A 13811-nucleotide genomic window follows, 5' to 3' on the forward strand; every position below is an offset into this window, starting at 1 on the left:
TCACAAGATTTTTATTGATGCACCCTTAATTTTAGGAGACAGGAGTGCAGCCCTAAAGATAAATATACTTGAATTTTCAATCATAATGAGCAAAGAATATATTTCTCTTGAAGTATTGAGACTAAAGAAGTTGGACATTATTCTAGGCATGTGAATTTTTTTTTGTATCTGTAGTCTTGACAGAACTTTTGCAAAATATAAGATTTTAGTTTTGGTGTGGATGAATTTTCTTGTTTAGATTCATGTCTGTGGAGCTGAGATCATTTCTAGTAATCTATCTCCATTCATCTTCTCTAGTTTGTAGTTACAACAGTCTTGTATCTAGCAATGAATGTTTGTTGAATAGACTGACCTTCAGAAGGAAATGTATGGGTCTATCTTCAGGGTACAACAACATGTATCATTAAATTGAATTAGTTCCCACTTGGTTTCCGTAGGGTATGCTTAGAAGTCCCTTATGAACTGCAATGTCATTAGGTCATTGTGAAGTTCTGTGTTTATTTTAAAAATATAGTATTGGTTGCATTTGCTGCATATTAGACGCATCAAATCTTGGAGTCCTTTGGGAATTTTTGATTTTGTCAGCAATTATTTCTTTTTGCTTTTAAAGAACTTTTTCAGGGTTAGATTCACTTTTAACCTCTTCAGATTTCCTACATCTTCCAGGCTGCTAGTTGTGGCTTTGTTTAGATTCCCATTAACTTCATTGGACTTTGGATCAGGCTCAGAATAAATGCTTGGGGAGGTGGGAGGAAAAAAAGCCCACCTATTTAATAGGAATAATCATGTAATTAAATTGCATTTATGCTTCTTGGGCCACTTCACCTGTACTATGTCCACTCATCCATCTCTGGCAGGACTACAGCTACTACTTCAAAGCTTTGGCTGTTTGGAGTTGCTCACTTTTGTTGTTGTTGGTTTTGTAGCAAGTTGATTTAAAACAAACAAAAAAGTCTCTGCGCCCCCTGCTCACCTCCCCCCCCCCCACAAAAGTAAATTGGCTTGAGGCCAAGGATGGGTAGTGTTTCGTCCTGCACCAGTGACATGTATTAAGGTGCCATACCTCATAAACACGGTAGGATTAAAACCTGGTGGGCATAGTGCTGCATAAATCAGGAATTCTACACCATTAAAGTCAGTTGTGTAGAACTGAAGTGAGAACAGAATTGGGGCTGGGAGATTTGTGCTCTTCAAAAAGGAGAGGGCTAGCTTCTCAGTAGGGGGGCATAATTTTCTTCTACTCCTGGCAGATCCTGAAAGATCAGAATTCTAAACTTGTCTCATTGTCCCTGCTCTGCCTGCCACTGACCTCCTGTGTTACCCTGCGCAAGTTGCTTTGTCTCTTTGGGTATGTCTGCACTGCAGTTAGTCACCTGTGGCTGGTCTATTCCACTGACTTGGGCTCACGGGGCTCAGGTTAAGGGGCTGTTTAATTGCTGTATAGATGTTCCGGCTTGGGCTGCACGTGGAGTTCTTGGACCCTCCCACCTTGCAGGGTCTTAGAGCCCAGGCTTCAGCCCGAACCTGAACATCTACACCACAATTAAACAGCCCCTTAGCCTGAGCCCTATGGGTCTGAGTCAGCTGGCACAGGCCAGCCGTGGGTGTCTAATTGCAGTGTAGACCTGCCCTTTGTGCCTCCATTACCATTTGTAAAATGGGGTTAATAGCACTGTCCTACGTCACAGGGGTGTTAAGGAGGAGTACATTGAAGATTGTGAGAGCTTGGATTTGGTGATAATGGGCCATATACGTATCAGAACTATTCTAGAACATTTGTTTCCGAGGGGCTATAAGTTAGTTTTAATTTTTCTCTTTTGCTCTGCTCTATGCTATTAGACCAGTGTACTGATCTTTACAGACAAAGGGATGAAAATGAATAGTCTTAATAATATTTTTAGAAACTCTCAAAAATATTTCTGAAATAATTTTGGGAAGAGACCAAGTATGTAAAATTTCAGGCCCGATGGGAACAGCTTCATTAAGAGGCTTCTCTGAAACTGCATTGCAGCCTTAATGATCACCTGGCAAATGCTGAAATACAAGAGAGTGCCTCCAAAGAGTTAGTTGCAATCTTAATTCTTTATTATAGTGAAATATGTATATGATTAATCAAGGCCTGGCATCCTTTTCTGCTTGTATCTCCTTAATCTGGAGGTCAGTTTGAAAAATGCATTGGAGCTTTAAAATTGGAACTTGTGAATATCTTGAAACTTGGCTTTAAGATATCCAATTGCACTAAAATTCTGGAAAGTGGCTGAGGTAGAACATAGTCTCTGTGTGACAGAACATGGTTGGTAGCTATCCAAACTACATAGCACCTCAGTGAATATGGGCATATCTCCTATCAGATATGGTGTAATTCCACTTAATTATGGTGGCTCTGGACTGTTAAAGTAATTGATACAATTGACAGGGTGGGGTGAGGTTAAGTATGAGGGAAGACTGAAGGTAGCTAAAAAACTCTGTACTCTCAGATTAGAAAACTTCAGGTTTGGCTGTGGATCTGACTGTAGAGACCTCTCCAGAGCTCCCCTGGCCCTTTCCAAGGTTTTCTCCGATATATTTGGCTGCTAGCCAGCTTTTGCAAATGCTCCCAAGCCCTTTCTAATACTCTTCTGGCCCATTTGCATGCTCCCTCAGCCCTTCTACACCCTTTCCAGTGACATAGATACTTGATTTCAGCTGCTTCAGAAATAATGCAGAAAGTTAAATGTACTTTGCACCTCCCAAAGGGGCTGGTGCTGATCTCTTATACCAGTTAAGCTCCATTAACTTCACTGGAGTTAGTCCTAATTTTTCTTGCTGAAGCAAGATCAGAGTGGCCCAAAGTGGATGGAGAGTCTCAGGGTATGTCTACACTATGAAATTAGGTGGAATTTATAGAAGTCGTTTTTTTAGAAATGGTTTTTATATAGTCCATTGTGTGTGTCCCCACACAAAATGCTCTAAGTGCATTAAGTGCATTAACTCAGCAGAGTGCTTTCACAGTACTGAGGCTAGCGTTGACTTCCGGAGTTTGGTTGCACTGTGGGTAGCTATCCCACCGTTCCCGCAGTCTCCACCACCCATTGGAATTCTGGGTTGAGATCCCAAAAAACGTTGTCGCAGGTGGTTCTGGGTACATGTCGTCAGGCCCTCCCTCCGTGAAAGCAATGGCAGACAATTGTTTCGTGCCTTTTTTCCTGAGTTGCATGTACAGACGCCATACCACAGCAAGCATGGAGCCCGCTCACTGTCACCATACATCTCCTGGGTGCTGGCAGACACGGTACTGAATTGCTACACAGCAGCAGCAACCCATTGCCTTGTGGCAGCAGGCGGTGCAATAGGCCTGGTAACCATCGTCATCGTGTCCGAGGTGCTCCTGGCTGCTTCGGTAAGGTCGGTCAGGAGTGCCTGGGCAGACAGGAGCGCAGGGACGAAATTAGGTGTGACTCGACCAGGTCATTCTCTTTAGTCCTGCCGGCAGTCCTATTGTACCATCTTCTGCCGAACAGCCAGGAGATGTGGATGGCTAGCAATCCTACTGCACCGTCTGCTGCCAGCCAAAGATGTAAAAGATAGATGGAGCGGATCAAAACAAGAAATACACCAGATTCGTTTTGTATTTATTTGCTCCCCTCTCCCTCACTCTGTGAAATCAACAGCCGACAATTGTTTTGGTGAGGTCTGTCAGGGGCACCTTGAAAAGTTTAATGGAGATTCAGTCCTGCCTGAAATACCGGGGGAGGGATAGCTCAGTGAGTTGAGCATTGGGTTGAGCTAAACCCAGGGTTTTGAGTTCAATCTTTGAGGGGGCCATTCTGTGTGACACTTGTTTTTGTTTCTCCTTGATGTAAAGCCACCGCCTTTGTTGATTTTAATTCCCTGTAAGCCAACCCTGTAAGCCATGTCGTCAGTCGCCCCTCCCTCCATCAGAGCAACAGCAGACAATCGTTCCGCACCTTTTTTCTGTGCAGATGCCATACCACGGCAAGCATGGAGCCCGCTCAGATCACTTTGGCAATTAGGAGTACATTAAACACCATGCACATTATTCAGTGGTATATGCGGCACCAGAACCTGGCAAAGCGAAACCAGGCGAGCAGGCAATGTCAGCGCGGTGACGAGAGTGATGAGGACATGGACACAGACTTCTCTCAAAGCACGGGCCCTGGCAATGTGGGCATCATGGTGCTAATGGGGCAGGTTCATGCAGTGGAACACAGATTCTGGGCCCAGGAAACAAGCACAGAATGGTGAGACCGCATAGTGTCGCAGGTCTGGGATGATTCCCAGTGGCTGCGAAACATTTGCATGCGTAAGGGCACTTTCGTGGAACTTTGTGACTTGCTTTCCCCTGCCCTGAGGCGCAAGAATACCAAGATGAGAGCAGCCCTCACAGTTGAGAAGCGAGTGGCAATAGTCCTGTGGAAGCTTGCAACACCAGACAGCTACTGGTCAATCAGGAATCAATTTGGAATGGGCAAATCTACTGTGGGGGCTGCTGTGATGCAAGTAGCCAACGCAATCAAAGATCTGCTGATATCAAGGGTAGTGACCCTGGGAAATGTGCAGGTGATAGTGGATGGCTTTGCTGCAATGGGATTCCCTAACTGTGGTGGGGACATAGATGGAACCCATATCCCTATCTAGGCACCGGTGCACCAAGCCGGCGAGTACATAAACCGCAAGGGGTACTTTTCAATAGTGCTGCAAGCACTGGTGGATCACAAGGGACGTTTCACCAACATCAACGTGGGATAGCCGGGAAAGGTACATGACGCTCGCATCTTCAGGAACTCTGATCTGTTTGAACAGCTGGAGGAAGGGATTTACTTCCCAGACCAGAAAATAACCATTGCGGATGTTGAAATGCCTATAGTTATCCTTGGGGACCCAGCCTTCCCCTTAATGCCATGGCTCATGAAGCCATACACAGGCAGCCTGGACAGTAGTCAGGAGCTGTTCAACTATAGGCTGAGCAAGTGCAGAATGGTGGTAGAATGTGCATTTGGACGCTGAAAAGCGCGCTGGCGCAGTTTACTGATTCAGTTAGTTAGACCTCAGCAAAACCAATATTCCCATTGTTATTACTGCTTGCTGTGCGCTCCACAATATCTGTGAGAGTAAGGGGGAGACGTTTATGGTGGGGTGGGAGGTTGAGGCAAATCGCCTGGCCACTGGTTACGCGCAGCCAGACACCAGGGCGGTTAGAAGAGCACAGGAGGGCACGCTGCACATCAGTGAAGCTTTGAAAACCAGTTTCATGACTGGCCAGGCTACGGTGTGACAGTTCTGTTTGTTTCTCCTGGATGAAACCCCCCGGCCTTGGTCCACTCTACTTCCCTGTAAGCTAACCACCCGCCCCTCCTCCCTTCGATCACCGCTTGCAGAGGCAATAAGGTCATTGTTGCTTCACATTCATGCATTCTTTATTCATTCATCACACAAATAGGGGGATAACTGCCAAGGTAGGCCGGGAGGGGTGGTGGAGGAGGGAAGGACAAGACCACACAGCACTTTAAAAGTTTAAAACTTATTGAATGCCAACCTTCTGTTGCTTGGGCAATCCTCTGGGGTGGAGTGGCTCGGTGGCCGGAGGTCCCCCCATCGCATTCTTGGGCATCTGGGTGAGGAAGCTATGGAACTTGGGGAGGAGGGTGGTTGGTTACACAGGGGCTGTAGTGGCAGTCTGTGCTCCTGCTGCCTTTTCTGCAGCTCAACCATACGCTGGAGCATATTAGTTTGATCCTCCAGCAGCCTCAGCATTGAATCCTGCCTCCGCTCATCACGCTGCCACCACCTTTCAGCTTCAGCCCTCTACCTCTCCTCCCGGTCATTTTGTGCTTTCCTGCACTCTGACATTGTCTGCGTCCACGCATTTGTCTGTGCTCTGTCAGTGTGGGAGGACAGCATGAGCTCAGAGAACATTTCATCGCGAGTGCATTTTTTTCGCCTTCTAATCTTCACTAGCCTCTGGGAAAGAGAAGATCTTGTGATCCCTGAAACACATGCAGGAAACAAAGGGACAGTGGTATTTAAAAAGACACATTTTATCGAACAATGGGTACACTCTTCCACGGTAAACCTTGCTGTTAACATTACATACATAGCACATGTGCTTTTGTTACAAGGTCTCATTTTGCCTCCCCCCACCACATGGCTAGCCACTCCCCGCTCCCCGTGGCTAACAGCGGGGAACATTTCTGTTCAGCCACAGGCAAATAGCCCAGCAGGAATGGGCACCTCTGAATGTCCCCTTAAGAAAAGCACCCTATTTCAACCAGGTGACCATGAATGATATCACTCTCCTGAGGATAACACAGAGGGATAAAGAACGGATGTTGTTTGAATGCTGGCAAACATACACTGCAATGCTTTGTTCTACAATGATTCCTGAGTATGTGCTACTGGCCTGGAGTGGTAAAGTGTCCTAACATGGTGGACAGAATAAGGCTGCCCTCCCCAGAAACCTTTTGCAAAGGCTTTGGGAGTACGTCCAGGAGAGTTGCGAATGCCAGGGCAAATTAATTATTAAACACGCTTGCTTTTAAAACATGTATACTATTTAAAAAGGTACACTCACCAGGGTCCCTTCTCCGCCTGGCGGGTCCGGGAGGCAGCCTTGGGTGGGTTCGGGGGGGGGTTACTGGCTCCAGGTCCAGGGTGAGAAATAGTTCTTGAGAAATAGTTGGGAAAACTGGTTTCTCCGCTTGCTTGCTGTGAGCTATCTACAACCTCATCATCATCATCTTCCTTGTCCCCAAAACCTGCTTCCTGGTTGTCTCCATCTCCATTGATGGAGTCAAACAACACAGTTGGGGTAGTGGTGGCTGAACCCCCTAAAATGGCATGCAGCTCATCATAGAAGTGGCATGTTTTGGGCTCTGACCCGGAGCGGCCGTTTGCCTCTCTGGTTTTCTGGTAGGCTTGCCTCAGCTCCTTAAGTTTCATGTGGCACTGCTTCGGGTCCCTGTTATGGCTTCTGTCCTTCATGCCCTGGGAGATTTTGACAAATGTTTTGGCATTTCGAAAACTGTAACGTAGTTCTGATAGCATGGATTCCTCTCCCCATACAGCGATCAGATCCCATACCTCCCGTTCGGTCCATGCTGGAGCTCTTTTGCGATTCTGGGACTGCATCATGGTCACCTCTGCTGATGAGCTCTGCATGGTCACCTCTGCTGATGAGCTCTGCACTCACCGGCAGCTTGCCGCGCTGGCCAAACAGGAAATGAGATTCAAAAGTTCACGGGCCTTTTCCTGTCTACCTGGCCAGTGCATCTGAGTTGAGAGTGCTGTCCAGAGCGGTCACAATGGAGCACTCTGGGATAGCTTCCGGAGGCCAATACCATCGAATTGCGTCCACAGTACCCCAAATTCGACCCAGCAAGGCTGATTTCAGCGCTAATCCCCTTGTCGGGGGTGGAGTAAGGAAATCGATTTTAAGAGCCCTTTAAGTCAAAAAAAGGGCTTCATCGTGTGGACAGGTGCAGGGTTAAATCAATTTAATGCTGGTAAATTCGACCTCAACTCCTAGTGTAGACCAGGGCTCTGAAGCTGAGCCCTAGCATGTCCTTTCACATGCTGGAACAGGAGCAGAGTATCAGCACTCCTGTGGAAATGAAACCAATTTTTTTAAACCAAGGAACTGTTAAGGAACGGTGAAGGAAATGGAAAGTTAAAATGAAATAAAGAAGTAGGAGACGGCAAGGAGAAAGAAGGAGGAAAGAGGGCAGTCAACTCAGAATGTTTCTGTAGTGTTCAGTTGTTTGGTTAGGCATTCCCCAAGGCTTTGCTTTCCAGACCAAACTTCCTGACCAGTATCCTAGTCAGTCTATCTAATATATTTATATGGCTCCCATTGCCATAGTATCTGAGCACCGCAGTTTCTCATGTAGTTATTCTTTCAATGCCCCGATGAAAGGCATCATGGACTACTGGATAAAACATTGGACTGGGACTCAAACCCTGAGTTCTGTTCCCATCTCTGCCACTGACCTACTTAGTGTCCTTGGGCAAGTCACTTCACCTCTCTGTGTCTGTTTCCTCATCCATAAAATGGGGGAAATGATACTGAACTTCTTTAGTAAAATGCTTTGAGATCCACTGATGAAAAGTGCTGTATAAGAGCTAGGCATTATTATTATCCCTTTCTAAAAGGTCGTATGCTATTATAGTAGGTTTTCACATCTGTAAAACACCAAATTCAGGTAATAGCAGCAGCAGCAAAGTACTAAATAATTTCCCCATTTCAAGGTTAATGAGATTAAAGATTTAGGCATTGATCCTGCATTAGGATCAGCTAGTAAAAGCACCAGCAGCCTCAGTGGGCTTGAGAGTCATGTTAACTAATATGATGTTAAATGTAATTTTGTTGTCAGAGTAGAGGGGGGGACAAGTCATGATTAACCCCATGGCAACTGGTCATGATGATTAACTCTGATTCTGGTGATAGATAAGCAGCTGTGCAGGGAAATGTGGATGTATTTGCCAAGATATCTAAATCAGATGAGCATTCTTCCCAGGTTACGGTATCCTCTGTAAATGTTTCCATATGTCCTGCATTATGTTACTTTGCAAAACTAAGATCTTAACCATAATATAATATAATTAATATAAAGACCCTTGCTTGCTTTAAAGAGGAGTCAGTGACCCAGACCGGAAATGTATTTAAATATTCCAAATGTTATGTTGTACTGTTGGTTGGTTCAGTCACATGACAGGGAGTAACAGGGAACCCGCAACATAGGATTCTATCTTTGGTAAATTGTGTCTGCAAACAATCGATGTTCAAAGTACGTGCTAAGCTTCAATATTGGGCTATTGGAGTATCTAGGGAAGAGTAAAAGCAATTGTAAATACAAATGGAAAACATCAGCTTTGCTAGATGATCTTGAATTTTAATTGGGAATGAGAGAGAGAGAGTGTTTTAACAATGGTTTAGCCTCTGTAGAGACACTCAGTCCATTTGGGAATACATTCTTTGAGATACAAAAATAGATGGTCTCCTAATTCAAACTTTGTTTTACTACAATCAAGCCAGGTGCAATGTTAAAAAATAATTTTTGGGATCAAGAGGAAAAAAGAAAAAATCGCACTTCATGTTTTGGAAATTTATTCTCTTAAACCTACTTCTCGGAAAACTCCCTCAGGAACTTGTAATGCTACAACAAATATGTAAACATCTAAAAAGAGTTTACAGGTTGCTTGGGAAAAGGAAATTTTAGCACATTTGAGATTTTCATACCATCTAAGGCAATGTCTTGATCTCTTGGGACCATATTGGAAAGCTGAGTAGGGTAGACAGTTAAAATTAGACAGTTAAAAGAAAGGGCTAATGCCCAAAGTCTGTTATGGGTTAATTCTAAGGGCTTGTCTATATGGGGATATTCAGGAAAATTAATCTGAATTAACTAAAGGTATGAATTTGAAGTGGATTAGTTAAACCACATTACATTCCTGTGTGTTTGCAGTTATTCAGAATTAAAGTCAGCTTAATTTGGTTTATCTAAATTAATTTCCAAATTCACTTAATTCACAGCGAATTAAGATAAACCAAATTCACTTCCAAAGTGAATTATGCTAAACTGAATTAAAACCACTATAATTCTGAATTAGAATGTCCGTACAGAGATTTAATGTTGTTTGTTTAATCCACATCAAAATTCACACTTTTCGTTAATTTGGATTAGTTTTCATGGTTGTCCTTGTGCAGACAAGCCCTACGAAAGCTAAGGAATAATGGCAAAAACCTCAGCATAATATGTACAGATGTTGGCCAACTGTAGACTGTAGGGCCTGTTGATTTGAATAAGGAACTCCAGTGTTGAGGTAGAAGGTAGGTTGCAGAAAACCATAGCTATTCCTGCACCTGCTCATGACAGGGGTGTAACCTTTTCTAACCCTGATCCACGTCAGGTGACAAGCTGGACCCAGAGAATAAAGAGCATTTTCTTACCAGCACTCCTGTGGAACACGGAAGGAGGCACTGGGTCAACAACCCATGCCAGCCCCTGCTCAGCTGGGGCCACCCCCTACCTACATCTCATGGGCAGGCAGGCTCCCATCCTAACCCTGGAGCAGAGGGAGCCCAGCTGGTGGGAGGGAGATGGACAGGATCAAGCAAGGAGGAAGAGGGGGAGAGAATGATAGGGGCAGGGCCTTGGGGGAAGAGGCGGGGCAGGGGGCAGGCCTTGGGGGAAGAGGTAGGGAGGGTGGAGGTTCCAGCTCTCCTGCTGTAGTGTCCGGTTTTCAGAAATTAGAAAATTGGCAACCCTATTACGGTGATGGCTGGAACCGACAGATGTCCAGTAATGGAGGGTACTGGACATCTGTTGATACCCGACTGTCCTGGTATCTCTATTTGTTCTTACTTTTGGTTAATATTTTTTTATTTGCATTTACCTTTTTTGTAAAGTTTCATGGCTTCTATAAAGTTTTTGGCTTTGTTTTGGCAGTCTCAGGCACAATGACAGTGGGGTTAATTATGCCAATTGTGGGGAACTTGGGAGAAGAAAGACCAAGAAGAAATAAGACTTATGGGTAGGTGTGTGGAGGAAAGAGAGAAAGGGATATGTTTCCTGGGAACATTTGGCCAGGAGCACACCACAAGCCATGACACACATTCCTAGGCATGCCCCTGTGCAATGCCATGGTAACTGCCTCTTTCTTTGAGCCAGACCCAGGATTCTGGGGTATGTCTGAGGTAAAATGGTTGTAAGTGGCTAAACAGGTTGCACTAATTTAATTAAAATAAAGAATCTGTTTAGCCTAATTCTCCTCTGTCTCTGTTTAATAAAATTACTTGGCATTACCCATGATTTAATATAATATAATAATATAATATGGAGAAGAATCAGGCCCAATTTCTTCATTGCCTTTGCGCTTCAAATCTCTTTGCTCAGAGGCAGTGCTGTCCCTCACTAGGGCAGCAGCACATACAAATATTTGGCTACTATCCAAGCTGCAAAATGCTTTATAATTAAAAAGTCCCACTGAAATGAAATTAAATGTCTGCAGAGTAAATCAAGGACCTGCTCTTCTAAATGAGGTGTGGAATTCCTAAGGTCCAAACAGACTTTTCTAAAGAGATGCCTGTAAATGTTTGGATTCATTCATTAATTATCTGAAATCAAATACAACTGTGGTTGGTAGGATATTTGTTTAAGTAACATGAAAAGATGACTGCAATAAAGAGGATTACACTGAAGGATGATTGTAGAATAGCTGACCTATGTTTTTTCAGATGCTGGGATGAAATGCTTTGGCATAATTGAAATGGCTTTCAGCCCCTCCGACAACCTATGCATCAGTGTTTTTAGATTGCTGGACGTCTGTTAATGCTGTATAAGGGCCCAAAGATGGCTGTGGCTTTGTCTAGCCAATAAGTCATTTTTCATAACTTCATTTCTGATGCTGTGTAGGGTGTCTTTGTTTTTAAATAATTTACCAGCCCCATTGAAGAAGACAACATTGACATATATTCATAAGTGCTATAACTCTCTATTTGTGGATCAGAATTGGACTGCAGATTAGGTACCTCAGTGAGGCATTCCTTTACTACAGATGACTGCTACAGAATACAATTTACAATTACCCTGAATGAATGGTTGTCAGATATGCTCTGTACACTGGCTTTCTGATTAGGTGAATTGCTGACAGTCAGCAAAGTGGTGGGTACACTGGAATTTCTTGTTTGAACCTTTCAGTGTGAAAGCTCTGTATTCTGAAGAAGGATTTGACAATGCTGTGTGACAGGCTTTGTCTATTTGGGGGGTGTCTTGGAGTGTTATCCATAAGGGTTAAGAGAAAAGGGCACAGCTGAGCTATTAAAAAAAAATCACAACCTAGTGAGCTTTTCTATATGTGATATCTGGGCAGCCTAATTAAAGAATAAAGTTTCTTGCTTGATATTGGCAGATGAAGACTCCATGATACATTGCAGTGTCATTGAGAATCGGCAGTAATTTTAAAATTACATGTATGGGAAGCACGGGGATACAAAGTGTTGGTTTAATACAAGTAAGATTCATTGCTGTGGATAGGCAAGTGTAATGAAACATAAAGTAATACGGAACATTACTTTTTGTATCTTCTAATAATTTTTCCTCTGGTCTGATGGGCCATAATTATATTCTCAGGGCCCATAAAAATCCTCTGGGAAGATTTCTGTGATCTGAACAAACATCTATTGGTTGAAGAAAGGGTGGCCCAAACAGTCTCCCTTAATAAACTGAGCCAATGGGCACTTTTATCTGACAGTGAAGTTTCCTCCTTCTCCCTATCCAGGCTGAATTGCCAGCAAACCTGTAGTAAGATACTAGGAACAGAATAAATAGCTGACATGATTGGAACATGCCTGGAGCTGGAGCCAGGAGTTTGTGCAGTAGATCTCTCTCAATGGTTAGTTTCCTGAGAAGTCTTGGGTCATGTTTTTTTCTCTTGATTTTATAAGTCATGTTGTAACCTATTAGAACTAAACAATTTTTTTAAAAATTAAACACTCTTTTTTTAAGATGCCTCCCAGCTTTTATGTTTCTATACCAAACACCAACAAAATGCATAGAACAGAATGGCCTTTCGATTGTGCTGTCTTTAAACAATGTGAAAGTTTTAATATATTTTAGCGAATTAAGATCTGATTCTGCAGTTTTTTGCATCAGTATAAATCCAAAAGTAACTCTATTGAATTCAGTAGTATTACACCACAGGGAGTGAGATCCAAACTGTCTCAATTTTGCATAGTGCCCTGTACATCTATGGCACTATGTAAATAATGCAAATTGCCTGGAATTGTAGAGTCTTCCTCCACTCAAAATCTCCAGGGTATAGCAATTTACATTCTTATATGTTGCATAAATCTGTACCAATGTACTAATTACCTTGATAATCAAACCGAATGGATAAAATTTCTGTTTGCAAAAGATTTCATCTGGTGGTTAGGAATAAAGCTAGTGATAGCTAAATAAAAGCATGATCCAAACTGTTGGAGACAACTGATGTTGACCCCACATTAACCAAGCTAACAGCTGTGCAAGGAACCAGAGGTTCTTCCAATTTTACCTCTTTAGGGTTGCCATGGTAACTGGTGTAAGAAGAACTAATATGGACTGGCAGTGAGTGAAAGGAAATTTTATTTAAGTGATCCAAATCTAAAATGTAACAGCCAGCACCATGCAAGAGTTGTGGACTAGTGCTTCACGCTATTTGGCTAATGAGTTTGTCTTCCTTTGCAAATAGATTGTGAGATAAAACATATTTCTTGTTACTGGATTTTCTCTCTCGAGTGAAGACCTTATTTTTCAATGGGATTTAATCTATGTGTTAATTTTTTTTTTTTTTAGTTTTGGTAACGTGGATGAGTAACACAGACAGCACAGTGCTCTCTTGGAAAACAGCCACCTCTTCTAAAAAACTAATGATGACATATTTCAGTGTTTGTTTTTGGTCTTGCACAGAAGACCAAAGCGCCTCTTTCTGGATGAGATCCAGTAACGTTGTTTAACACTTTGGATAAGATAAATTCATGTCCATAGAAGCCAAGACAGCTGCATTGTAAATTAGGACTGGGGACTAACTCAGCTCTTCCTGCTGTGAAAGTCATTCAAACTGATTGGACCTTGTGGTTTGTGCACTGAGGGGAATTTATGTGATAATTTCCACCCCCTCCTCTCACGAAATAAAAAGGAAAGTTTTACAAAATGGAGATGTTTACAGAAGATTTACAATTGCCCCACTCATGTCCCAACCCTACAAGCCCTGCTCTCTCCAATGGTTCAGGAAACTAGTCTACTAATATCCAGATCAGAACAGCTCTGAAAATG

At 43.3% G+C, this 13811-nt stretch overlaps 1 protein-coding gene across 6 annotated transcripts in view; it reads left to right on the plus strand.

Annotated features, from left to right (window-relative positions):
* Window positions 1-13811, plus strand: part of SORCS2 (sortilin related VPS10 domain containing receptor 2) — an 832543-nt gene that overhangs the window by 253851 nt on the left and 564881 nt on the right. The window contains exon 1 of one of the 6 annotated variants that reach the window (XM_084627474.1): window positions 12317-12390. The exons of the other annotated variants lie outside the window; for them this stretch is intronic. Within the exon in view, the coding sequence (XP_084483600.1) occupies window positions 12343-12390 (48 nt within the window). The 5' untranslated portion in view covers window positions 12317-12342. Of the gene's footprint in view, window positions 1-12316; window positions 12391-13811 lie in introns of those variants that run through there. 6 annotated transcript variants of the gene reach the window in all.

This window comes from Lepidochelys olivacea, assembly GCF_965140295.1.
Source record: "Lepidochelys olivacea isolate rLepOli2 genome assembly, chromosome: 4".
Classification (NCBI taxonomy): Eukaryota; Metazoa; Chordata; order Testudines; family Cheloniidae; genus Lepidochelys; species Lepidochelys olivacea.